Source organism: Pleurodeles waltl, chromosome 4_2 (assembly GCF_031143425.1).
Source record: "Pleurodeles waltl isolate 20211129_DDA chromosome 4_2, aPleWal1.hap1.20221129, whole genome shotgun sequence".
NCBI classification, from domain to species: domain Eukaryota; kingdom Metazoa; phylum Chordata; class Amphibia; order Caudata; family Salamandridae; genus Pleurodeles; species Pleurodeles waltl.
In genome coordinates, this window is record NC_090443.1 from 1066879136 (window position 1) to 1066904507 (window position 25372).

General features: G+C 49.3%; 1 protein-coding gene across 1 annotated transcript in view; it reads left to right on the plus strand.

Moving 5' to 3' along the window:
• Nucleotides 1-3210: 3210 nt before the first annotated feature.
• Nucleotides 3211-25372, plus strand: part of LOC138293771 (uncharacterized) — a 34603-nt gene continuing 12441 nt past the window's right edge. Inside the window, exons 1-2 of the mRNA XM_069233114.1 lie at nucleotides 3211-3372; nucleotides 13910-15935. Of these exons, the coding sequence (XP_069089215.1) occupies nucleotides 13925-15935 (2011 nt within the window). The 5' untranslated portion in view covers nucleotides 3211-3372; nucleotides 13910-13924. The remainder of the gene's footprint in view (nucleotides 3373-13909; nucleotides 15936-25372) is intronic.

Here is a 25372-nt window from a genome sequence, read left to right on the forward strand (position 1 = left end):
AAATGCTGCAGCCCATAGGGATCTCCTGGAACCCCAATACCCTGGGTACCTCAGTACCATATATTAGGGGATTATAAGGGTGTTGCAGTATGCCAATGTAAATTGGTGAAATTGGTCACTAGCCTGTTAGTGACAATTTGGAAAGAAATGAGAGAGCATAACCACTGAGGTTCTGGATAGCAGAGCCTCAGTGAGACAGTTAGTCATAACACAGGTAACACATACAGGGCACACTTATGAGCACTGGGGCCCTGGCTGGCAGGGTACCAGTGACACATACAACTAAAACAACATATATACAGTGAAATATGGGGGTAACATGCCAGGCAAGATGGTACTTTCCTACAAGGAGCACTTGCATGTTAGAACTGATTAGCAGTGGTAAAGTGCGCAGAGACAATAAACCGGCAAAAACAGACCGCAAAAAATAGGAGGAAGAAGGCAAAAAGTTTGGGGATAACCCTGCAAAAAGGGCCATTTCCAACAGCACTTCAATACAAACACATGCTTTGAGGAGCTGAGGTAACCTCAGCATGACACACCGCTGCCAATGGAATAGAAGCTTCTTTGAAAGCCTTTGATACAGCTTCCAGGATAGATGCTGTGATCAAGTTTATTTGCCATGCTTGAAGTATTGAAAGTTAAAACTGGATCTCCAAGACTTAGGTATTACATAGTTAAGTACTAAATCTGAAGACAGCAATGGAAGAAAAGGGGTGCAATATTTACTGAGTCATTCATAGTTGATAGGGAAGCTGTGGTATGAGGTGTAATTGGTCATTGGAAGGCATGATATGGTCAATACACTGGTATCAATTTACTTCTGGGACATCATTTGGTTCAGCAGAGCTCACAGAGTCTGTTGTTACCACCACCAGTTTTTTTCAACCAAGTAATGTCCTTCCTAATAATAGTACAATTTATTAGTCCCTAATCAGGCAGCAATATTTGATATTTACATTTTCTTGTCCTAACCATTTGGTACCTGTGTCCTGGGTCGCATGATTAAGTGTAGTTTGCAGTGGCCTTTGTGTATTCCTCCCAGACAGTGAGACAATGAAGGACTAGGTTTTGGTAGAATGGGAGGGGTGGAATTTCATCTCGCTCCCCTTACATTTGTGCTGCCTCCAGTACACCCACCAAGAACTCAGTCGGTGACTCTGGCCCTAACGCCCCATCCTTTCCCATCAGTTAAGAGAGTGAGACCTCAACTTAACTTACTGACTGGCCTTGTTACTATCACTAACCAGTGAAGGACAGACCCAGAGGCACACCACCCATGAAGAAAAGCCCTGCCTGAGCAGCAGAACAGTCACTATTCATGAGGAAAAGTCCTGCCTGAGCAGCAGAACAGTCACTATTCTTACCCTTCACCCATTATGGGAAAAGCCAGGTTGCTACAAGTTGCACTTAAAGAAGCATGGAGCAGGGGATGGATATGAGCTCCTGTAAAAGCATTGATGGAATGAGCTCCTGTAAAAGCTGTGATGGAAATGAGCTCCTGTAAAAGCTTTAATGAGACTCAGCTCCTGTAAAAGGTTTGATGAATGAGCTCTTGTAAAAGCTTTAATAGCTTCTGGCTGCGAGATCAACCTATGACTGAGGGAGGTCCCCTGATCACACATCTGTCTTCAGATTGGAGGGGTGCACAATGATTAAGACATCCAGAGGATTCTGAAACACCCCAATGGATACAGGTAGTGGGCTGGTGGTCAGACTTTTGGCCGCTATACAAATTACAGTCTATGTTATACCATCAGGAAAATCTATAGTAAAAAATGCCCCGGCAGCCCATGAATGAAGCGCACAAACAGCCACCACAAAGGCTCTCATACTGATCTGTCAGACTAGTCCTTGCACTGCCGCACTGTCCTTGAGGCCTCTTTGACCCGGACTGGAGGTGTGGACAGAGCATATGCTCAGGGTCACAGACACTTTGATTATTGTTTCTGGACGTGTGTGCCAGAAACAATGCACATCTATTGTAAGAAGCTGGGCCCCGAAGACGATTCCATGATAAGCCAGCGACCGCCCAGCTCAGACTGCAATAAGACTAAACAAATGAGCTCTGGCTGCAGTCAGGCCTCAAAGAAAGCAAAGCGTCCCGAGAAATATTCAGAGGAGCTAATAATATGTGAGAAATGTATTTTAGTGCAACAATGTGGTGAGATGCACCAAAATGTGTTACACTAACCCCTGAGGCGTGACACTTGCAGGGCAGATACTTGAAAATGCCTCCTCCCGGTTGGAACATTATGACTCTTTCAGCCATCATGAAGACTCTTGCACCTAAAGTAATAAAGAAAGTGAAAACAGAAATAAGAAAGAGGAGCCCTCGCCTAGTTTACATACAGAAAGGCAGGCCCTCTGACCCCAGAAGGTGGGTGGAAGACGTCATCAGCACTTACTCCTACATAACGTACAGCAGCCCAGGAAACAAGAAACAACAGTAACATTAAATTCAGAAGCTGCTTCTTTCAAGGCCAAATCAAAGCCCTGGAAACTGACAGATCTGCGACGTTGGATCATGTTCTTGACCCTGTGGCCCTCACTCCTAACATCTGGGACTCTGGGTGGGGAGGGGATAAGAAGATCCCTTTGAAGGGGTGTTGTGCAGGCCCCGAGGTGCAACAGAGCCCAGCTGCGGCCGGGGGTGAAAGAGACACGGTCAGGGGTTCACGCTCCAGCTCCTGCAGGGATCTGTTTCTGCAGACTCAGCAGCAGGTGCTGACGGCTCCTCCCGGCGCTGACCCCTCCGGACCCTCTGCTGCCCCTGGGCTGAGGGGCGGGTCCGAGGCCCGTGAGGGTCTGAGGAGGAGGTGAGACCGGACAGGACGTACTGCTGGTGCTGCCTCTGCCGCCGATGACCCGGAACTGATCCTACCTACAGGCGTGAGGGGCGGGTCCGAGGCCCGTGAGGGTCTGAGGAGGAGGAGGTGAGACTGGACAGGACCTGCTGCAGTTGCCGACGCTGCCGCCGCTGACCCGGAAGTGATCCTATCTACAGGCCTGAGGGGCGGGTCCGAGGCTTGTGAGTGTCTGAAGAGGAGGAGGAGGTGAGACTGCCCCGCTGCTGGTGCTGACTCTGCCACCGCTGACCCGGAAGCGATCCTATTGACAGGCTTCAGGGGCGGGTCTGAGGAGGAGGCGAGACTGTCCCGGTGCTATCGCTGACTCTGCCGCCGTCGACCCGGAAGTGATCCTACCGAAAGGCCTGAGGGGCGGGTCTGAAGCGTGTGAGTGTCTGAAGAGGAGGACGAGGTGAGACTGCCCCGCTGCTGGTGCTGCCTCCGCCGCCGCTGACCCGGAAGTTAATCTATCTTATTCTCTTCCCCGCAGAGCAGGGAGTAGGAGCTTCGACTTGAGCGGGAGGTGAGTCTGAGGAGGGCAGAGGGAGGGGGCAGGACCCGGTGCACTTTAAGGGGGGGTGAGTCTGAGGAGGGCAGAGGGAGGGGGCAGGACCCGGTGCACTTTAAGGGGTGGGAGGTGAGTCTGAGGAGGGCAGAGGGAGGGGGCAGGACCCGGTGCACTTTAAGGGGGGGAGGGTGAGTCTGAGGAGGGCAGAGGGAGGGGGCAGGACCCGGTGCATTTTAAGGGGGAGGTGAGTCTGAGGAGGGCAGAAGGAGGGGGCAGGACCCGGTGCACTTTAAGGGGAGGTGAGTCTGAGGAGCGCAGAGGGAGGGGGCAGGACCCGGTGCACTTTAAGGGGGGGGGGTGTCTGAGTAGCGCAGAGGGAGGGGGCAGGACCCGGTGCACTTTAAGGGGGGGGGTAAGTCTGAGGAGGGCAGAGGGAGGGGGCAGGACCCGGTGCACTTTAAGGGGTGGGAGGTGAGTCTGAGGAGGGCAGAGGGAGGGGGCAGGACCCGGTGCACTTTAAGGGGGGGAGGGTGAGTCTGAGGAGGGCAGAGGGAGGGGGCAGGACCCGGTGCATTTTAAGGGGGAGGTGAGTCTGAGGAGGGCAGAAGGAGGGGGCAGGACCCGGTGCACTTTAAGGGGAGGTGAGTCTGAGGAGCGCAGAGGGAGGGGGCAGGACCCGGTGCACTTTAAGGGGGGGGGGTGTCTGAGTAGCGCAGAGGGAGGGGGCAGGACCCGGTGCACTTTAAGGGTGAGGGTAAGTCTGAGGAGGGCAGAGGGAGGGGGCAGGACCCGGTGCACTTTAAGGGTGAGGGTAAGTCTGAGGAGGGCAGAGGGAGGGGGCAGGACCCGGTGCACTTTAAGGGGGAGGTGAGTCTGAGGAGGGGAGAGGGAGGGGGCAGGACCCGGTGCACTTTAAGGGGGGGGGGGTGAGTCTGAGGAGGGCAGAGGGAGGGGGCAGGACCCGGTGCACTTTAAGGGGGGGCGTTGAGTCAGAGGAGGTCAGAGGGAGGGGGCAGGACCCGGTGCACTTTGAGGGGAGGAGGTGAGTCTGAGGAGGGCAGAGGGAGGGGGCAGGACCCGGTGCACTTTAAGGGGGAGGTGAGTCTGATGAGGGCCGAGGGAGGGGGCAGAACCCGGTGCACTTTAAGGGGGCAGTGAAGTCACAGAGCCCAGACTCTCCCTTTTGTTTATATTTTTAGATCTAATCTCCAAGTCTGCGTCTTGTACAATATCTGCCCCCTGTGCAGGATCCTGGGCTCCACATCCCGCACCGGCCCATCCTCTGCATCTGCCTTGTTTTGGGGCTGGAAGGAAATGGACAGTTTGCACCACTTTGGTCTTGATTACCTGAATTACTGCCCTTTTTCTCCAGGGCCCAGGGGTGGCAGACAGAGCTGTTAACGCGTCCCTTTATGTTAATTTATACACATTAGGACTCGTTTTAGGCCAATGAATCTTGTGACCCAGTGGTGAGACACCGTAGGACGAGATAACTGATCAATATGTCGAGTAATATATCAATAATATCATCAATATTCACCACCACAATACAAGTTACCTTAGTTATAGACATTAATCAAATTGTCGACGCAACCATGACCTTTCAGCCTTGAATCACCAAACCTTTTGATAGAATTTTATGAATTTAATGCCCTATTGATTACAATCTGCTAGCAGAAGTGTCAATCTCAAAACCAAGAAGCATAAGAGCATAGTCACAATATGGCAACTGTGATAAGATTTCATTAATGCAAGAATCACAAACATAAGAACATAGCACGGCGTGAACATAGATCAGAATACAATGAATATCACGTAAATCTCAGTTCAGCATAGCGCAACATCTGTCTTTGTCTATTAGCGTCAGTCAGAGTGATCACCTTTCCTAACCACTAATTAGCATCAGCATGTTCGGCTTCATGCAAAATAATTTAGAACATCAATTTAGAAAACATCTAACTATGCCTCTATTAAAAAATGAGCAGTTGGTACCTAGAAAGGAAAAGAAAACTGACAAATTGCAAGTCGCATTGTCATAATTACCCTCCAAGGATTAGGTCAGCACACAGGATCAGTCTTCGTCTTCAGGACATCAGTCAAATCGCCATCAGTCTAACCTTGTCTAAAGGACAGGGGACACTTTTCCTCATAAGGAGAAGAAGCGAAAAGGGCAGTCTATGGGTGAGGATGGTTTATTAAGTCTCAAAGTCACCAAACAAAGTGACAGAGTTTCTGGATAAAAACAACAGTATTCCCTACCTAGTTTCTCACGACCCTTCTGTGACATGGGTTTTTATCCCTTTTTTGTAATACTTTCACCCAAAATTCTATTGGACATTTACTCTACCCCACTATCTTTAACCTATCAAATTAAGCATTAGGTAATTCCAATTGTCACCCCATGATAATCCATAACATTTTGATTGGTCTTCGTAATTGACGCCTTAGGAGGTGGCACATCCGGATTTACTTCACCATTTGGCACGTCTTCTCGGGTCATGAGTTTCCTTTGTCCATGGTTAAACGTCCTTGTACATTACATTAATCTACTTTTGTTTCAACTTTGTATTGAATTTATACTAAACAACGAGCATGCGGGTGAGAACAGAATCTTAGGTTGATACATGAAATGAAGAAAAAGGAACAAATGCAGGGTCATGGCCCTTTGCGAGTCAGCACACTGAAAAACAGAGAAAAATGCTTTAATATGAGAGCTAGGCAGCTAAATCTACAACTCACGCTAACTTAAGGCCTATGAGATCTTTAATACAAATGCAATATCGTAAATATTAATATAAAACCATAGCATGAATAGTTTTACTCATCATTGTTAGTTCACGTATATATTGGTGACCACACACATTATAGTCGTAATTCTGCTGCTTGTTTAAGCAAAACACTAATTATTGCCGTTTTCTATGCAGCATCATTAAACATTGATATACGCATTTCACTTTTAGTATATGTAATATTAAAACTACACTCTCTCAGAACCATATTGTGAGTGGGGGACTCCAGTCGTCTTCTGCCACTCACACGGTTGTGGAATGTTTAATAATTGTCAGACTACAGGGCCCACTGGTATATATGACCCCTTCAGCCAGCCTCGGCTCATTCAAGAGCAGCACATTGCATCATGATGTGTTTGCACCCATACTACCGGTCTTTAAATCTAAACTACATGTCCCAGAATACAATGCAAGCTTGATACAATGCAGGACTTCAGGTGTACCGTGCAATAGGGTCCCTTGGTAACCTTGTTATATACATCAGAGATTCAATGTGACCTCAGTGTGTGGTCTTTAACTACTTTATATCTGGAAGGTCCAGAAAGGGTCCGTTTGGAGTTCTTACTTGTTTTCACAAATACCTGCTCAGAACTTGTACTTCGATATTTGTATTTGGGTGGAGATTGTCTCTCTAGTGGATTAACGGTTGTGCTAGAAGAAAACAAGCATATACATTTGTTTAAAGCTTAAAATTAACAGATCCTCAGTACTTTAACAATGCACTGTTGAAGTGTTGAACATTATTACATATTTCCACGTGTTCCTAGTATAATGACGTATTACGTGTCTATGGTGGTGATAGAAAGAAGCAGGGTCGGCTACTCCATGTAAGCGGAGGAGAGTCGCCCCACCAAAGAAATGCCCCCATAACAGAAAAATAAAATGGTAATAAACCTTGTTTATTGCCATTTTATTTTTCAGCGCCCCGTCCTGAACCAATCGTAAAGACGGAGTGGGGCAATTGCTGCTGAGTGGCAGCAGGGAGCTGTGCACTTGTTTAAAGTCTGCATGTCCCCTTGGTTGGCCGTCTTGTGATGGCCAACCAGACATGCACACTTTAAACATCTCTGGGTTTGAGAAAGCACAGGCCACCATCGCTCTTGTGAGCACTGAGAGAGCCCACTCCCACCATCCTAACACTGCTTTTATGCTGATTACCAGTATGAAAGCAGCATCAGGGTTGATTAGTGGCATTTCCTGGTCCTGCTGGAGCTTCCAGGAGCAGGAGGACACCCCAAGGAACACAGCTGAAGGTAAGTGCCTTTTTAACAAAAAATATTATTTTTATTGTCTCCCACCCGCATTACCCTGCCCCCCTGCCATAAGCATAAGCCAGCCGCCACTGGAAAGAAGTCGTTTATTTCCTTACAAAATGCTCCAAACACAGACAGTTGTGCTTCCTCCTCTGACACTGATATCTCTAAACTCCCTCAACACAATTTCACATTCAATGTTGCCTTCGAGAATCTAGAATGATTATAGAGGCCTCAAAAACTTTCTGTTAAAAAAAAATAAGTGAACTAACATTATTTGGGGTGTTTCATGTGATTGTTAACATCAGTGCCCACCCTGTGATTAGGTCTATGGGGATAAGTAATGCCTGTGAAAGGCTTGGATGAGCCCTAATCTTCCTCTACCAAATGTATGTAGGCGATCTGTGTGTGAGACAATATGTATGTGCTTGTTTGTGATTTGGGCCTCTTGGGTAGATACATTATATATCAGTGTCTAAACGATTGATCAGTTTGATGAAAAAAAATCTTATTTCCAGTGTGTAGGTCTTTGTTCCTAGGGGACAATCGGAGTATGTGTGTGCGCAGAGCAGAATGCCTGTGTAATTGTGTGTCTCTGTGCAGCATTGTGTCGTAAGGACTCTCGTATCTCTACTGGACTGCTGGAGTATGTGAGCGAGTCACGCCTACACCAGCTGACAGCTGTCGGCCCAGTCCTTCCAGCTCTCTAGCAGCACCTCTGCTGGAGTATGTGAGCGAGTCACTCCTAAACCAGCTGACAGCTGTCGGCCCAGTCCTTCCAGCTCTCTACCAGCACCTCTGCTGGAGTATGTGAGCGAGTGACTCCTACACCAGCTGACAGCTGTCGGCCCAGTCCTTCCAGCTCTCTAGCAGCACCTCTGCTGGAGTATGTGAGCGAGTCACGCCTACACCAGCTGACAGCTGTCGGCCCAGTCCTTCCAGCTCTCTAGCAGCGCCTCTGCTGGAGTATGTGAGCGAGTCACGCCTACACCAGCTGACAGCTGTCGGCCCAGTCCTTCCAGCTCTCTAGCAGCACCTCTGCTGGAGTATGTGAGCGAGTCACTCCTACACCAGCTGACAGCTGTCGGCCCAGTCCTTCCAGCTCTCTAGCAGCGCCTCTGCTGGAGTATGTGAGCGAGTCACTCCTACACCAGCTGACAGCTGTCGGCCCAGTCCTTCCAGCTCTCTAGCAGCACCTCTGCTGGAGTATGTGAGCGAGTCACTCCTACACCAGCTGACAGCTGTCGGCCCAGTCCTTCCAGCTCTCTAGCAGCACCTCTGCTGGAGTATGTGAGCGAGTGACTCCTACACCAGCTGACAGCTGTCGGCCCAGTCCTTCCAGCTCTCTAGCAGCACCTCTGCTGGAGTATGTGAGCGAGTGACTCCTACACCAGCTGACAGCTGTCGGCCCAGTCCTTCCAGCTCTCTATGTGAGTGAGTGACTCCTACACCAGCTGACAGCTGTCGGCCCAGTCCTTCCAGCTCTCTAGCAGCACCTCTGCTGGAGTATGTGAGCGAGTCACTCCTACACCAGCTGACAGCTGTCGGCCCAGTCCTTCCAGCTCTCTAGCAGCGCCTCTGCTGGAGTATGTGAGCGAGTCACTCCTACACCAGCTGACAGCTGTCGGCCCAGTCCTTCCAGCTCTCTAGCAGCGCCTCTGCTGGAGTATGTGAGCGAGTCACTCCTACACCAGCTGACAGCTGTCGGCCCAGTCCCGCACTGATTAAGATAATGATGAATAACAAGACCCGGATTGTGTAAACAAGTGATGTAAATGTGAACAACAGCAACATATTTGCAATAAACCTGAAAATGCAAATTCCTCCCTAACGCAGATTTTCTGCCCTAAAGAGAGCAAGTCATGATGAACCTGATCCGCCCACGCCATGTCCCTGAGAAGCGCCGCGACCCCTCTTATGTTAGGACAAGGCCGGCCTCCCGTCGTGTTCTGTAGACACACAAAGGCTGAGGTCTGCTGCAAAGTGAGGTGCAGTATAGATGGAATATCCTGAGTGAACCCCCTCTTATGGCCTTGGTCTCAGTGTGTTTTTATAGCGCGCATGTTATTGTTCGTGCAGACATCCCGACATGGGTAGCACCTGTAGGAGGCTGGCCTGGCTCATACTGGGTACCTGATGGTTCTTACACCTTGTGCCAGGTCCAGCTATCCTAGATTAATAGTGTTCTAGCAGCTTAGGCTGATAGAGGTAGCTATAGCAGAGCAGCTTAGGCTGAACTAGGAGACATGCAAAGCTCCTACTATACCACTTATATCATGAAGGTACTATATCATAAGAAACACAATACTCAGAGTTACTAAAAATAAAGGTACTTTATTTTAGTGACAATGTGCCAAAAATATCTCAGAGGATATACTCCCTTAGGAGGTAAGTAAAATGGAAAAAATATACACACAAACCAACTTCAGGTAAGTAAAACATTCAGAAAGTAGTGCAAACACTGTAGAATACAATAGGATGCAATAGGCCTAGGGGCAACACAAACCATATACTAAGAAAGTGGAATGTGAACCACAAATGGACCCCTAGACTAGTGTAGTGTGTAGAGGGTCACTGGGAGTGTAAGAATACACTAAGGGTATCCAAGATACCCCACCCTAAGACCCTGGAAAGTAGGAGTAAAGTACTACTATTTCCCCAGAAACACACTAGAGTTGTGCTAGAGGATTTTGCAAAGACCACAGCAGACTGCAAAGCACCGAAATGGATTCCTGGACCTGAGGACCTGCAAAGGAAGGGGACCAAGTCCAAGAGTCACAAAAGTGTCCAGGGGGCAGGAGCCCACTAAATCCCGGATGAAGGTGCAAAATGGCTGCCTCTGGATGGAAGAAGCTGAAGATTCTGCAACAACGAAAGGTGCTAGGAACTTCTCCTTCGTGCAGAAGATGTCCCACGGAGTGCTGGAGGATGCAGAGTTGTTTCCTTGGCAAAAAAACACAAACAAGCCTTGCTAGCTGCAAGAGTGAAAAAAGGGTGCTGCCCAGGCCCAGGAAGGACCAGGATGTCACCACTTGGGAGAGGAGACAGAGGGGACCCTCAGCAACATAGAGAGCCCTCGCACAAGAAGGTAGCACCCGCAGAAGTACTTGAACACAGGTTCAAGAAGTCTGAATACGGCGGTCGTCTCAACATTGCAAAAGAGGGTCCCACGAAGCCGTAGATCAACTCAGGGAGCTTAGCATAACAGGACAGAGTGCTGGGGACCTAGGCTTGGCTGTGCATTAAGAATTCCATGGAAATGTGCAAAGAAGCCCTGGTAGCTGCAGTTCACATGGTGCACAGGATTTCTGTCTGGAGAGGGGAGGCAAGGACATACCTCTTCCAATTGTGGACAGTTGGACCACTGGACAGTCTGACTCACTTGGGTCCACCACCTGTGTTCCAGGGGCCATGTTCGTCAAGATGAGAGGGGTCCCAGAGTGCCCATGACGCTGAAGTTTGGTACCTGCTGAAGTAGGTGGAAGATTCCGTCGACCCACTGAGATTTCTTCGTGGCTTCCAGTGCAGAAAAGAACTCTACCACTCTATGCTCATTTCCAGTAATAAGCAAGCTCCATGAAGTTATGATCAAGGTTAGATCTGGGTCACCATCTGACCCTTGCCCTCCAGCAGTCACAGAATCTCAGCATCCCTCGCAGAGCATTTTAAACAAATAAGTATCTCAAGCTACAGTTCCAACTGCATTTCAAAATGCTGTAGTTATTCCGTTACTGAACAAGCACCAGATGTACTCAAGAATTATAGTCTAGTATCACTACTCCCTTAACCTGAAAAAATCTTATACTCTCACGTCGCTCAAGAGGATTGTGATGACCTTCAGTCCACAAACTTTCTACACCTCCTCCTAGCAGGCATTTGTCCGATGCACAGAACCAATTTTCCTAGTTGTAGTTGATAATTTAAGATCGGATGATATTCTAGGCCATATCTCTGCTCTGGTGCTTTTAGATTTGTCGGCCGCCTTTGAGAAGGTCGAACATCACATATTTGTCCACCACTTAGAAGAAGCCTTCTTTCTGGGCCCTCCCCTGGAATGGGTTAAATCCTTCCTAACCGATTGCTATCGGGCAGTTCATTTGATAAACTGTACTGTAGGTGCAACAACAGTGGAGTGTGGGGTACCCAGGGATTATCATTATTCACGCCCATCTGTGTCTTAATTTTAAGCTATTGGTCAAAGAACTGTCTTCAAGGAATTGCAGGGGTTATAATTACACCGACTCACAATTGTTAATTTGTTTGGATGGAATGTCAGCGTCACAACTCCAGTTTCAAAATATGATGTAATTTAATGATTACTTGATGAGGTCGAATCAGCAAAAACTGAATATGGAAAAAAAAAACTGCGATTGTAATTCTAAAGAATGAGACCGATCTTTGGAACCGACATTACTCACCAACAGAAAATAAGATTGTTACCAGAGCCTAAACCCTCGGCTAAAAGCCTGGGAGTGATAACAGATTATAATCTTAGCAAGAACTAGCAGGCTGGAGCAGTGGGATCTAAATACATATTTATACTGAAACTTCTTAAGAAAATAACCCCACTTCTCCCACTTTAGCCAAGAAAAGCAGTAGTGGTGGCAGTAGTTGCATCTCGATCACATGATACCAAACCAGTATATTTAAGATTATCCAATAACACTGTTCATGGGCTACAAGTGATTCACAGCGAGGCTCCTTGTTTAATATATGATCTCCAGAGGTGGGCACTTGTCACACTTATATTAAAATAACTTTACTGGCTTCCCACCAAGCAACTGTTTCCTCTTTAAGACCTGTTGCCTCACCTTTGAAGCGCTGAGAGGTCTAGCCCCTCATTCCATTGTAAACAAGGTGCAAATGCATACAACCATAGTGTCAGGCGTGATTGTGGCTTGTTCTGTGGGGTGCGCTGTGGTGCTGCAGCGAGACGAGCTTGTCATACGCATCTCGCAGCTAGATTCAGACGTGGCAGGAAGCTGCACCTACACTTACTTGAAAATGGAGGCTCTGTTGGTGGGGGGGTTCTCCAGGATGCTGTCTGGCTAGGGGAGTTCGGGGTGATCTCTAGAGGCCAGTTGCCATGCTTCCTGGCTGGCATATCCCACACAGCCACAGAGTGCAAGGCTTCTTATAGTCTGCCAATCTATCATGACTGCCATCCAGTGTTTTCCTAGGGAACTCTCCCAACCTAAGATGAAGGGGTTTGTTTTTATTTTCTCTTTGCACTTATTGCTTCCTGGTCTTTTCTTCCTATTTAAAGGCCTTGAAAGGGTTGCAATGCTACCGGATTCCTGGTTTCTGATTTGTTTTTTTCCCTTCTTCGTTCACGGTCTGCTGTTGTTGTTTGAGCGAATTCCAGAGCCAATTTTCCTGCCTTGTCACTTTTTCCTCCTGGTGTTTCCTTGGAGGCTGCATTCCAGCTTTGTGTTCCTTCACTGGCTGGCTGAAGCTTTAGTCATCGTACCATCTAGTCCAGACAGTCTGTCTTGCGTCCATCACATGAGACATACAAAACCTGAGAACTCCTCACTTGAACTTCCTTGCTATCCCGAAATTTCAGAAGATCAGATCAGGTGAACACAGCTTTGCGTTACAAGCATCTTCCATTTGGATCTCACTGCTGGCAGACATCCATTTTAAATCTAACTATATATTTTTTCTCCTAAAATCTAAAAACATACAAGCCTACTCATACTAGGTTCTTCCCTGATCTGATTCTTTGTCTCCACTGTTATGTATTTCTGTTTCCTTTCCAAGAAACCTCAGGTTGAACATGCGACCAATATATGCAATGAACATGCAAGCATTCTGCAGATCCTGTGGAGGTGTGGTATGTTGAGGTGTGCTTCAGTCACATAATCGAATATTGTAAAAGAGAGCTGTACAGTGCAAGTGAGAATGATAGTGCAGTCTTGTCTGCTAGGGTAACATAATCCTGTGGTAGCTGCAAACCAAGGAAAAGACATAGGCCCTCCTTACAACTTTGGCAGACGGAAAAGCCCGTCTGCAGAAGTTCTCGACAGGGAGGTTGCCGCCAATGTGGTTGACTCCCTGCTGGGGCCATTACGAGTTTCCCGCTGGGTCAGCAGGCAGAAGCTCAGTTTCCAACCGCTGGCCCAGTGAGAAATTACCTACAACGTTGTCACTGGCTCGTAATAGAGCTGGTGGCAATGCTATAGTGCATAGTGCATAGGGTGCACCAGCACCTGTTGCAGTGTTCTCTGTCTGCTAAACAGTAATGTGGCTGTCCGACCGCCATTGCGACCCTGGCGGTCATTACACCGACCGTGTCATAATGAGGCCCACAGTGTTGGAAACACATTTCAAAATAGCGCCTTTCATAATATGTTATGGGTCTTTTGCAATTTTAATGTTTTATTTTTCTCTGGATTTTAGAAATAAGCAATTTTCTCTGATCACACCAGGCTTAGTAAGACAGGAAGGAGTATTTTGATCTAATTGTTCTATCATAACATGTTATTTCTCTTTTCCATCCTTCTGCAGAATCTTGAGATCGGAATGGAGAGAAGACAGGCTCCAGGAAAGAGAGTGAGAGCGCAGTGTCCATCTGAAGTTGTGAAGGCCACACTCCCATCTTCTCCCGTCCATGACGTCTCCGCTTCAAGATCCCAAAATAATGCTCAGATGGACCTTAAGCTGGAGTCCCTTTCGGAGAACCTGTCCCACATTATCCTCTTATCTATGCTGGAGCAGCTGGAAGACAAATTGGATAACATGCAGAATACCCTAGAGGACGTACCGTCTAGAGTCGCAGGGTTTATGGAGCAAATCTGGATTGCAAAGAGTCAATATCACCCTCAAAATGGTGGGGTGTCTTTGGAGATGGTTTGTCCAATGAGCATTAGAGATTGTGCTGTTAGCCAGTCTCCTGCGACACCTCAGCTGGACAGGCCAGGTGAAGCAAGCTTTTGTCTTCAGCCAGTGTTTGCTGATAGGCATGCACCAAAGCAGGACTGTACGCTCTCCTCTCCAACCGATGTTCAGGTGCGCCCAGATGAACCACGCCTTTGTCTACAGCCAGTGTTGTCAGATCGACATGACCCACAGCAGGACCAGTGCATGCAGCCTGGGTTGCCAGATGTACACATGTTGCAGCAGGACCAGTGCGTGCAACCTGGGTTTCCGGATGTACATGAGTCGCAGCAGGACAAGTGCATCCAACATGGGTTTCTAGATGTACACGAGTCACACTCGCACCAGTGCATGCAGCCTGAGTTTCCACATGTACATGAGTCACAGCAGGACCAGTGCGTGCAACCTAGGTTTCCAGGTGTACACAAGTTGCACCCAGACCAGTGCATGCAACCTGGGTTTCCAGATATACACAATTCACAGCAGGACTGGTGCAAGCAACCTGGGTTTCCAGATGTACACGAGTCACACCCTGACCAGCGCATGCAGCCTGGATTTCCAGATATAAATGAACTACAACAGGATTCTATTGTATCCAGGTGCTCTCAGATAGATCCTCCAGTCAGATCACTGGAGGGAAGAATGCTTCTTCAGCTGGAATTCGGTGATGGGCAGGCACCACAGCAACCCCAAAGCATAAAACCAGCGTTCCCAGAAGAGAAGGAAGCAGATGAGCACCTGAAGCAGGAACCATCCCCTTTGTCTGCTAATAATTGGGACCAGCAGCAAAACATCTGCCTGCGCCCACTATTTCCTGCTGGAGATGAACCACCTCCAAACCACTGTAAACAACCCGTGTTACCAAATGGAAAGGAACCAGATGAACAAGTGGCGGAAGAGTTGATGTGTTTTGATTGCCAAGATCCCCAGGAGAACCAGTGCCTACAACCTGTGTCACCTGATGGAAAGGCACCATGTGAAGACTTACAGTCTGGGTTATTGACTCTTGATGGCGTTGGGTCACAACAAACCCATTGCCTACAGTTAGCATTTCAAGATTCCCAGAGTCAAGAGCAACACCTGTGCTTGAAGCAGGAATTTCCTTACGCACAGGATCCAAATGAGGACTTCAAGCTAGACTCTCTGCATCCTAACATGCAGTGTCCAGATCAGAAGTACAAGGTGGAACCACTGCACATTGCGGCACGTGATCGAGAGTTAAGACCAATGCTCCCTGAACCACAGGAACCAGATCAGAACTACAAGCTGGAACCACCCTGTACTGATGCACAAGGTTCGGATCAGAACTACAAGCTAGAACCAACCTATACTGATGCACGAGGTTCAGATCGGAACTACAAGCTAGAACCACCCTGTACAGATGTGCAAGGTTTATATCAGAAGTACAAGCTACAGCCACCCTGTAGTGACGCACAAAGTTCAGACTGGAACTCCATTCTCGAACCACTGCATCCTGAATCACAGGATCAGCAGCAAAACTACAAGCTAGAACTGCTCTGTTCTGATGAGCGGGGTCCTTCTGTGCCCCCATCATGCCTAGAAGTGGATACATGTACTGGAGATCAGGGTGCCCTCACAGACTCAATGGAGAGAGGAAATACAAAATCACATTTATTGCTGTTCAAAGCCACCTCAGGTATGTGTTTTTCTATAAATATGCACTCGGAGTGCATACTAACATGTAACCACCTCAAAATGCATATTGGCAGATTTCAGTAAGTCTCTGAAGGGATGATTATGGTTTGGTAAAACCCCCTGAGCGATACTGACCCTCAGATTACGAGTACACTGGGTTCAGATGTGTCCCTGCATTCTCCTCATTTCTACACAGCACTGCAGCCTTCCTGTGTAGAAACAGGCCTGGTATGGTACATTGCATGGCATGAGACAAGTAGGACAGTAGCTCTCATCTCTTACTGTTCGTCCCCTTTCCAAGCTGAAGAACTGGGAATAGCGCTATTCATGGGAGGAATTACTGGCGGGAGTCAAACATGATTGTCAGATGCAAGTGATGTGGTGTTCATTGCGAATAGCCAATTACAGCCCTGGGGACTGTCACCCCCCTGGGTCCCAGTTGACCATGAAAACTGGGAGAGGGCATAGCAGACCCCCCCTTCTCGGGCCATTTCAGGCCCCCGGAATGCCAACTCCTTGGGAACTGGCTGTGCACTTTGAAAAGGAGGGGCCAGGGCCATTAATGTCTCTGGGGATACCACGGCCGGCTCAGCTATATTCTGGGGTGCCCCTCCCGCCGGGACATAGCAGTTTCCTTGCCCATAGTGGTGCAAGCAGGGAAACCTCTGTTTGTTCTTGCTTAGCAGGAGCAATTTCAAAGCTCCCGCCAAGCAAGAGCAAATACTAAGGGCCTCGTTATGACAGTGGTGGTAAAAACACCTACTACCACGGCGACAGCCGCCAAAAGACCGTCGCCGTGACTACCAGCTGACCGCCATATTATGACCGTAGCCGAAAGTCCGTCAGAAGGATGGCGGCATTTCAGCTACGGTCATGGCGGCGGATGGCGGTAAGGTGGCGCTGCTGCCAGCAGCAGCGCCATGCCAGTAGACCGCCGCAGACCATATCATGACCCATGATGCAGCCTGGCGGTGTTCTGCTGGGGGATGCTGCTGCTGGCAGCAGCGCCCCGTCCCGTCTCCTGCCGGAGGACCCCCTTGGATCAGGTAAGTCAGGGCTCCAACAGGGGAGGGAGGTGGGGGGTGTTGTGTGTGTGTGTGGGTGTGTGTGTGTATGTTTGTGTGCACGTGAATGTGGGTGTGCTTTGCGTGTGGTGCATGTGTGGATGTGTGAGTGCGTGTATTGTGTGTTGTGTGAATCCGTGTGTGCTTGTATGTATGTCAGTGTGTGTGGATGTGTGTGTGAATGGATGTATGCATGCGTGGGTAAATGTAGGTATGAGTGTGTGTATGTATGTGTATGATGGTGCGTGAATGTGTGTGTATGTCGGGGGGTCTAGAGTGGGATGGGGACGGTGGGGGAGGACTCTGGGGGGGGGAGGGAGCGGGGAAGACCCCTATCAGTAACACGGAAGGGATTCCCTGTCACTGATAGTGCCTACGCCATGGTTTTCGTGGCAGTAAGGAAGCCACGAAAACCATGGCGGTAGGCGGGGTCATAATCCTGCGGGTGGGACACTGACGGCCGCCAGGCTGTTCCTGCCCTATTGGACGGAGTGGAACATTGGAGGTTTGGCAGTACCTTTCTCCAAAATACTGCCGTCCGCCAGGGTCAAAATGAGGGCCTTAGTCTGCATCCAGTTGGCAGGAGCATCAAAAATGCTCCCACCCACTAGGAGCAGACTTTTCATCTATTTACTTGCATGGTGTGAAGCAGGCATAGGAACAGATGAAAAAAAATCTCCCACCCGCAAGGAGCAGCCTTTTTTGCTGCTTCCTGTGGGCAGGGTCCATTTCCGGCTCCCGTTGGAGACGGGGAGCTAGCGGGGGCGAGGGGGACATTGGGGCTCACTCCACAGACCCCAGCAAAGATGAGATGGGTGCCCTGGGTGGGCTCCAGGGTGGGCTCCAGGGCACCCACCCTTTAGTGGCAGGGCCCCAGGGGATGGGGTCCCGGGGGCAATTTTGGCCCAGGGAGGGGGAATGTGTGCCTCCCTCCCCCTTGTTATTATAGCCAGGCCCCAGGAGGTGGGGTCCCTGGGGCCAGAAATCGGCCCTGGGAAAGGACAGCGTGGTCCCCTCTCCAAGTATTAAGTGCCCACGTCCCAGGTATTGGGTTCCCGGGGCGAATATTGGCCCTGGGAGGGGGACTGCGTGCCCCCTTCCCTTGTTATTATGGCCAGGCCCCATGAAATAGTGTCCATGCGGCCCAGAAATTGGTCTTGGTAATGGGGCTTCATAAATAGATATATTCACGAAAAAACAATTGTTAGAGGGACGTTATAGTTAGGTTCCGATTTTACATGCACAAAACTGTAGAAATTCAGTTGTTATAGTTAGATTTCTTTCAAGTAACTATAACTCGTGCCCTAAGGTAACCTATCTCCCTTGTCTGTGTGTATGCCATTATAGTCTCACTGTTGCCCTCCATGGTGTGTTGTGCTTCCAGTGCCCATCCCGTCTGCCCTCCATGGTCAGCTTGGTGCTCTAGTCCTGCCCCGTTGCCCCCTGCCCTCTGTTTTACATTTGCAGGCCCGTGTCCATCCTCCTGCCTTGTCTGGTCCATTGTCGTGCCCCTGCCCTCTCCCTCCTCTCCTTTATGGTCCATCATGCTGCAACTGTCCGTCGTGGCAGTTCAGTTTGGTCAGCTTGCTGCCATTGCCTCTTTTCCTCTGTGCTCTGTTTTCTATGTGGATGGCCCTGTCCCCTCCCTATTGCCTTCCATGGTCTGCTGTGCTGCACTGCCGTCCCACTTGCCTTGTGTGCTGTATTGTGCTGCTGCAACCCCTGACGCCTGCCCTGCAAGGTCAGTCTGCTGCTCCTGCCCATCACCCTCCTGCCCTCTGTTATCTGAGTCCATGTCCCTACCCCATTCCTCCTGCCCTCAGTGATCCAATGTACCATACTTGCCAGCATTGTGAACTTAGTAAGAGGGAGATTTTGAACAAACCTGGGTAATTGATTTTCCCCATTAACTTACATTGAAAAAGAGGACATTTTAGGCAGATAATATAAAGCCAATTTGGGCTTCAAAACTTCAGGAGTCTCCAGGGTCTGTTGGCATGTATGGTTGTACTGCCACAGCCTCTCCCTTTAGCACTCTGACATCCACCTCCCCACAGCATTCTAACAAAGAACTAGATTGCTAACATTCTATATTTATTACAAACGTGTGGCATGTGTGAAGTCATCTTGATGTAATCAAAACTTAAATACCTAAAGCATTTCCTTTTGAAATTATAAAAATGATAGGGTCTTAGTCCATAGAAATTATGGTTAGTGCTCTAAAAAATGAAAATGAGGACATATTTTCTGAGTTCTCAAATAGCGACGAGGCACTTTTAAATTATTTGCTATCTGGATTTTTTTTAAATCCAGTTGACCACTTCATTATCACCAGCTGACACCCATGGACCCCTCAGCTGCCTCTGCTGCCACCAAACCCACTCCTCCACCAAGACCTTGGACCCAGCACAACCCATCTGCAACAACACACAGACTCCGTAAACTCTGAAGTGCATTCTCCTCAACATCCGCTCCCTACATAAACACGCTACTGAAATTTGGGACCTCCTTGAGCACACCACCCCAGACGTCACGTTCCTCACCAAGACCTGGACCAACACTGCCTCAGGCCCAGGCATAGCCATCGCCATTCCCCAAGGATACAAGCTCAACCGGAAAGGCCGCCCCCAGGGGGACAATCACCGTCGTCCACAGGTCCAACCTCTGTCTGAGCACACACTCCGAAGACTCCACAACCCTGATGGAACACCGTCACTTCAAACTACAGACCAGCCCTACATCCACCCTCAGGGTAACCCTCATCTACTGCCCACCTGGACCCGTGCACCCTTCACCGACACCATCACTGACTACATCGCTGCACAAGTCATCGCAGCCACCAAGTACACCCTGCTGGGAGACCTCAACTTTCACCTTGACAACCTTCAAGATTCCAACACCACATCCCTCCTAGACCACCTCCACAACATAGGGCTTTGACAGATCATGATGGAACCAACACACTCAGCAGGACACACCCTGAACTCCATCTTCACAACAGGAACCTCCATCACTTTCAGCCACACCTCCTAGCTCCCATGGACAGACCATTGATGCATCCATTTCATCCACCACACCCACTGTCATCAGACCCGAGCGCCAACCATCACATAGAGGCTGGACAAAAATCACCGACGACCAACCCACTGTCCTCCTAGCCAACTCCGCCCCCACCATCGCACACGACAACCCAAACACCGGAGCACACACCTTTTACAAATGGATTGCCAACTGTGCCAACACCATAGTCCCCCCTCAAAAGAAAACAGCGCCCACGCCAAGAAAGCCAGCTGGTTCACCCCAGAACTCCAAGAATCCAGACGTACTAGTTGTCGCCTCGAGAAAATCTGGAGAAACGGCAAATCAACAGACATTCCACCCTCACAAGACCTCTGCGACAAACTCAACACCTACTTCCACCACAAAATCAAGACCATCAATGACAGCTTCAGCGAGGACAGCTCACGCGCAGAACCCCTCTACCAAAACCCGACACCAACAAACCAGCAATCAGCAGCTGGACCCCCCATCCCTACCGAAGACACACTTAAGACAATTAAATCCACACACTCCAGGCCCCCCAATGCCCCGCCTCATCATCAACCGCTCCCTAGCTGACACCTCCTTCCCCGATGACTGGAAACATGCAGAGATCAACCCCCTCCTCAAGAAACCCTTGGCAGACCCCACCGACCTCAAAAACCTCAGGCCCCTTCTCCCTACTCCCATTCCCTACGATAGTCATCAAAAAAGCCTTCAACAGCCAATTCGCCACGTTCATCGAAGACCACAACATCCTCAACATCTCCCAATCAGGATTCAAGAAAAACCACAGCAACGAAACAGCCCTCCTGGCCGCAACAGACAACATCCACTCCCTGCTGGACAAGGGAGAGACAGCTGCACTCATCCTGCTAGACCTCTCGGCGGCCTTCTACATAGTCTCCTACTACACCCTGATACGCAGACTTCACGAAGCCAGCATCAGAGACAAGGCCCTCGACTGGATCCAATCCTTCCACTCTGGCAGAACTCAATGAGTAAGACTCTCCCCCTTCCTCGCGAACCCCACACCTACCACCTTCAGAGTTCCCCAGGGATCCTCCCTCAGCCCTACACTGTTCAACGGCTACATGGCCCGCTGGCCACCGTCGTCAGAAGCTACGGAATCAACATTGTCTCCTACACTGACGACACCCAACTCATCCTCTCCCTATCCAACAAACTCAACACAGCAGGACACAACCTCCATGAAGGCATGGAGGCAATCGCCAACTGGATGAGAAACAGCTGGCTTCAACTCAATGCAAACAAGACAGAAGTACTTATCTTGGGCCCTCAACCCAACGCTTGGAACGACTCCTGGTGGCCAGCCACCCTCGGAAACCCGCCCACCCCCAAAAACCAAGCCTGCAACCTCAGAATCATCCTAGACTCCAAACTTCACATGAACCACCAAATCAACTCAGTCATCTCTTCCTGCTTCAAATGGATCCCCATCGAACTCAGAAAGACCGTCACATACGCCCTCATCACCAGCAGACTGGACTATGGCAACACACTCTACGCTGGAATCAACAAGAATCTCACCTGCAAACTACAGAACATCCAGAATGCCGCCGCCAGACTCGTCCTCAACCTGCCTCGACACTGCTACATCTCTCAACACCTGCACTCACTACACTGGTTTCCCGTAGAGAAAATAATCACCTTCAAGATCCTCACCCACGTACACAAAGCCCTCCACAACATCAGACCAGCCTACCTGAACAGGCGACTCCACTCCACTTCCACTTTCACGCACCCCACAGGGCCCTACGCTCAACGCAGCTCTCTCTCGCCAAAGTACCCCACATCAGGAAAACCAGAACATGGGGATGCTCCTTTTCCTACCACACAGCCACCTCCTAGAACACCCTCCCACTCCACATCAGACAAACCACCCCTCCATTTCACTTTTTTAAGAACAACTCTCCGTTGGACGCTACACACCCCCACCCCTAGGCAACCCCCCTACCCAGCGCCTTGAGACCTTTACGGGTGAGTAGCTGCGCTTCAAAAACACTGATTGATTGCTTGATTATATGTTGCACTTAGGGGAGAGGTGTTACGGCCAGAGCTGCAGACTTTGCAACTGGGGAGCTAGTTTTGAGTTTCAGCGTCAGCTCAACATCCTGTGATGTTTTGGAAATCACATAGTCCCCCCCCATGCCTAAACCCAAAAGGAACCTGTTCTTGTGTAATGTAACTAATGCCCATGTAAAGTAATCCAATACCTTCAGGTCAAGTCTGTGGTGTATAAACTGCACACAAAAAAAAATTAAGGTGGCCATTATGACATTGGTGGTGACTGTTAATGTGGAGGTAATACCGCCAACAGGCTGGCGGTAATTACCGCCAAATTAAGACCATAGCGGTGATAACTCCCATAGACAGCTAATGTACCACACCATCTGCCAGGCGTAAACACCACGCACCACTGTAGTAGCCATCAACAGGCAGGCGGAAGACAAGGTACCACCCACCATATCATGACGCTGCGAACCACCACGATTTCTGGGGTGGTACCAACGCCATCAAAAGCCTGGCGGAAACACATCAGAGAAGAACAAAGACTCAACAACAGAGACACAGAGAAGATCAACACCGCCATGGAACCGGAACTTCAAGTCCTCCGATGCTCTTCTACGCCATGCTCCACCTGGAACACCAACGCCGACGAAGACGACGATGGTGAGTACAGCCGTACAGCCGCCTACCACACAAGGGAGGGAGGAAAAAGAGAGTGACACACACCATTCACACACCATACACACAACCAGCTGCAGACGTAAACCAATGGCACAGGACACACGGCATGATAATACAAGGACTAGAGGTCGGCAGTACTGAAATTGTAATTGCAAGGCAAAAGCCACCATAGGAACCAATTTATAACAGAGATACATAAACAATTGTCCAGAAAGGGCCAATGCCCAGTCCAAAGTCCATAAGGCCCACAGGGCATAGTCCAAGCCCTAACTTGATCCTGACTATGCACAAAACTGTCAGGGGCAACATCACAGAAGTGGACAGGCACCTCAGGGGGAAGGGAGGTGGGGGCACCTTAGCTGAAGTCGGGAACTTGCCCATTGGTTCTGGAGGAGGCTCCATGCCCATTTCCCAATGCTGGGGAGTGCAAGGTCACAGTCTCTGAGGTGAGGAAGTTGCCCACTGAATCTTGAGGGGGCTTCATGCCCATTTCTCAATGCTGGGGAGTGCAAGGTCACAGTCTCTGAGGTGGGGAACTTGCCCACTGATCCTGGAGGGGGCTTCTTGTACATCAGTCTCTGGAGGATGGCCTACATGCCCTCTGCTGGAGGTGAAGGCTGCTGTGTCTCAGCTGGAGGTAAGGGCTCCGTGACCATTGGTGGTGGTACCCTGCCAGCCTCTGCTGGAGGTGAGGGCTGCTGTGTCTCAGCTGGGAAAGGTGCTTCCTGGGCATCCTCTGCTGGAAGTGAGGGCTGCTGTGTCTCAGCTGGGGAAGGTGCCCCCTGGGAAGCCTCTGCTGGAGGTGAGGGCTGCTGCGTGCCAGCTGGTGGTGAAGGCTTCTTGCCTGTCATTGGTGGTTGAGTGGGAACCTTTTCTGTCATTGGTGGTTGAGTGGGAACCTTACCCCTCCTGGCTGGTGGAGTGGGATCCTTCTCTTTCCTGGCTGGTGGAGTGGGATCCTTCACTGCCTTGCCTCCACTGTCCCTGTGGACTGTTTGGCTGAGGTGCTGGGATGGGTCATTGGGACCCTGCTCTTACATGGAGGAGGGGGGGGAAGAGGTCAAGTTGGGCAAGGAAAAGCTTATTAGGGACGGTGGGGCGGGATGAGGGAGGAGGGATGGGAGTAGTTGTTGGAGGAGTACATCTGCTGGACTTGGGTGCAGGTGCATGGGCAGTGTGCTGATGCGAGATAGGTACTTAGCTATCACATCACTACCAGTCTGCCTGCTTATAAAAATAAAAAATTATTTCGCATTATTTATCTTTTATGACTGTAGTAGTCACACGCTCCTTATAGCGTGGCTCCTGTTTTTAAATACAAATCTACGTTCCTATTTTTCCCTCAACTATGGTCCACTGGCCTAATTACCTTTTCCTTTTCTGCTCTATCCGACGCCTACTTAGAACACCACCACGGGCTTAACAGGGCCTGCTACACCTGCCTTCTCGTACGTGTCTATGACCCCACCCAGCCATACTTTTAATAGACTCACTTTTAGAAGGTATGTATGTTGTGACTCATCTACTCATTGTTTATCTCCCTTTCCCTCGCTGCTGGTTATTCATTTTCATTATTACCTCTCTTCCCAGTTCTAATTGACCTTCCAATAGCCCATACTTCTGACTACGGGGCTCCCTCGTTGCTTACACTCGCTACATACCACTCTGGCCGGATGGCCCAGGTATGTTTTTCATCTATACAGGCCCCGCCTGTTGTTTCCCCTGTCCTACTTCCTAATCTATTTTCTCTGACTTCTAAAAACTCTATGTTTGACTCTATCACACCTGCCAGCCAATTAGCTTTCTCTCAGTCCTTCGCAACTCTCATAGCCTCCTTTTGACACCATTTTAAGTAGGAGGTCACTTCTCTCAAACCACGTACTATGGGTGTTAACCTCCGATTACTCTAATTCTGCAGTACATAGCACTCTGTTTAGGTGTCTCTCTTCCTTTCTCTCACACTTCACACTATGGGTTCCAGTCACGAATGCTGTTTACCATGCTTTTTCAATGCTCACCTATGTACCTGTCTAGGCCCACAACTCACTCGTAAAGCAATGGCTACTGGGACACACTATTTGGAGTGTTTCCCACATGCTCATCTTTGAGCCCATTTTCGAATATTTACACTTGTTCATGCTCCCCTATTTATTCTTTGCCTGTATTATTATTTTGCAGCCTTGATAAAGTCACTTGTGTGACGAAACACGTGTTGGCTGTATCTCACTGATGATACTCTGATTTCTAGCTTCTACAAATAAAGTCATCTTCTGCAAACCAGACCCGGGACTCCATTGAACTATTTCACTACAACAACACACTACCAGGGCTACCTATCCCTGCATCACTATTGAACTTTACATTCTGTGTGCTGTGGCCTGCTTGTATAAATTTGTCCTGGGGTATTCTGTTACCCTTGTTTTCGTGCCTACTGGGTAGTAAGGCACTTGGGCAGTTTGCACCAGATTCCATACTTACTTGGACATTTGTCTCAATACCAGTGTTTTACTGCTTAGATGTGCGGCGTCGTTTCACCCTTACTACCCATATGTGCTGATGCAAGATGGATGGCTGTTGGGTGTCTCTGAGTGCCTGCGTTTGCATCCTTTAGGAGGAGGGGACA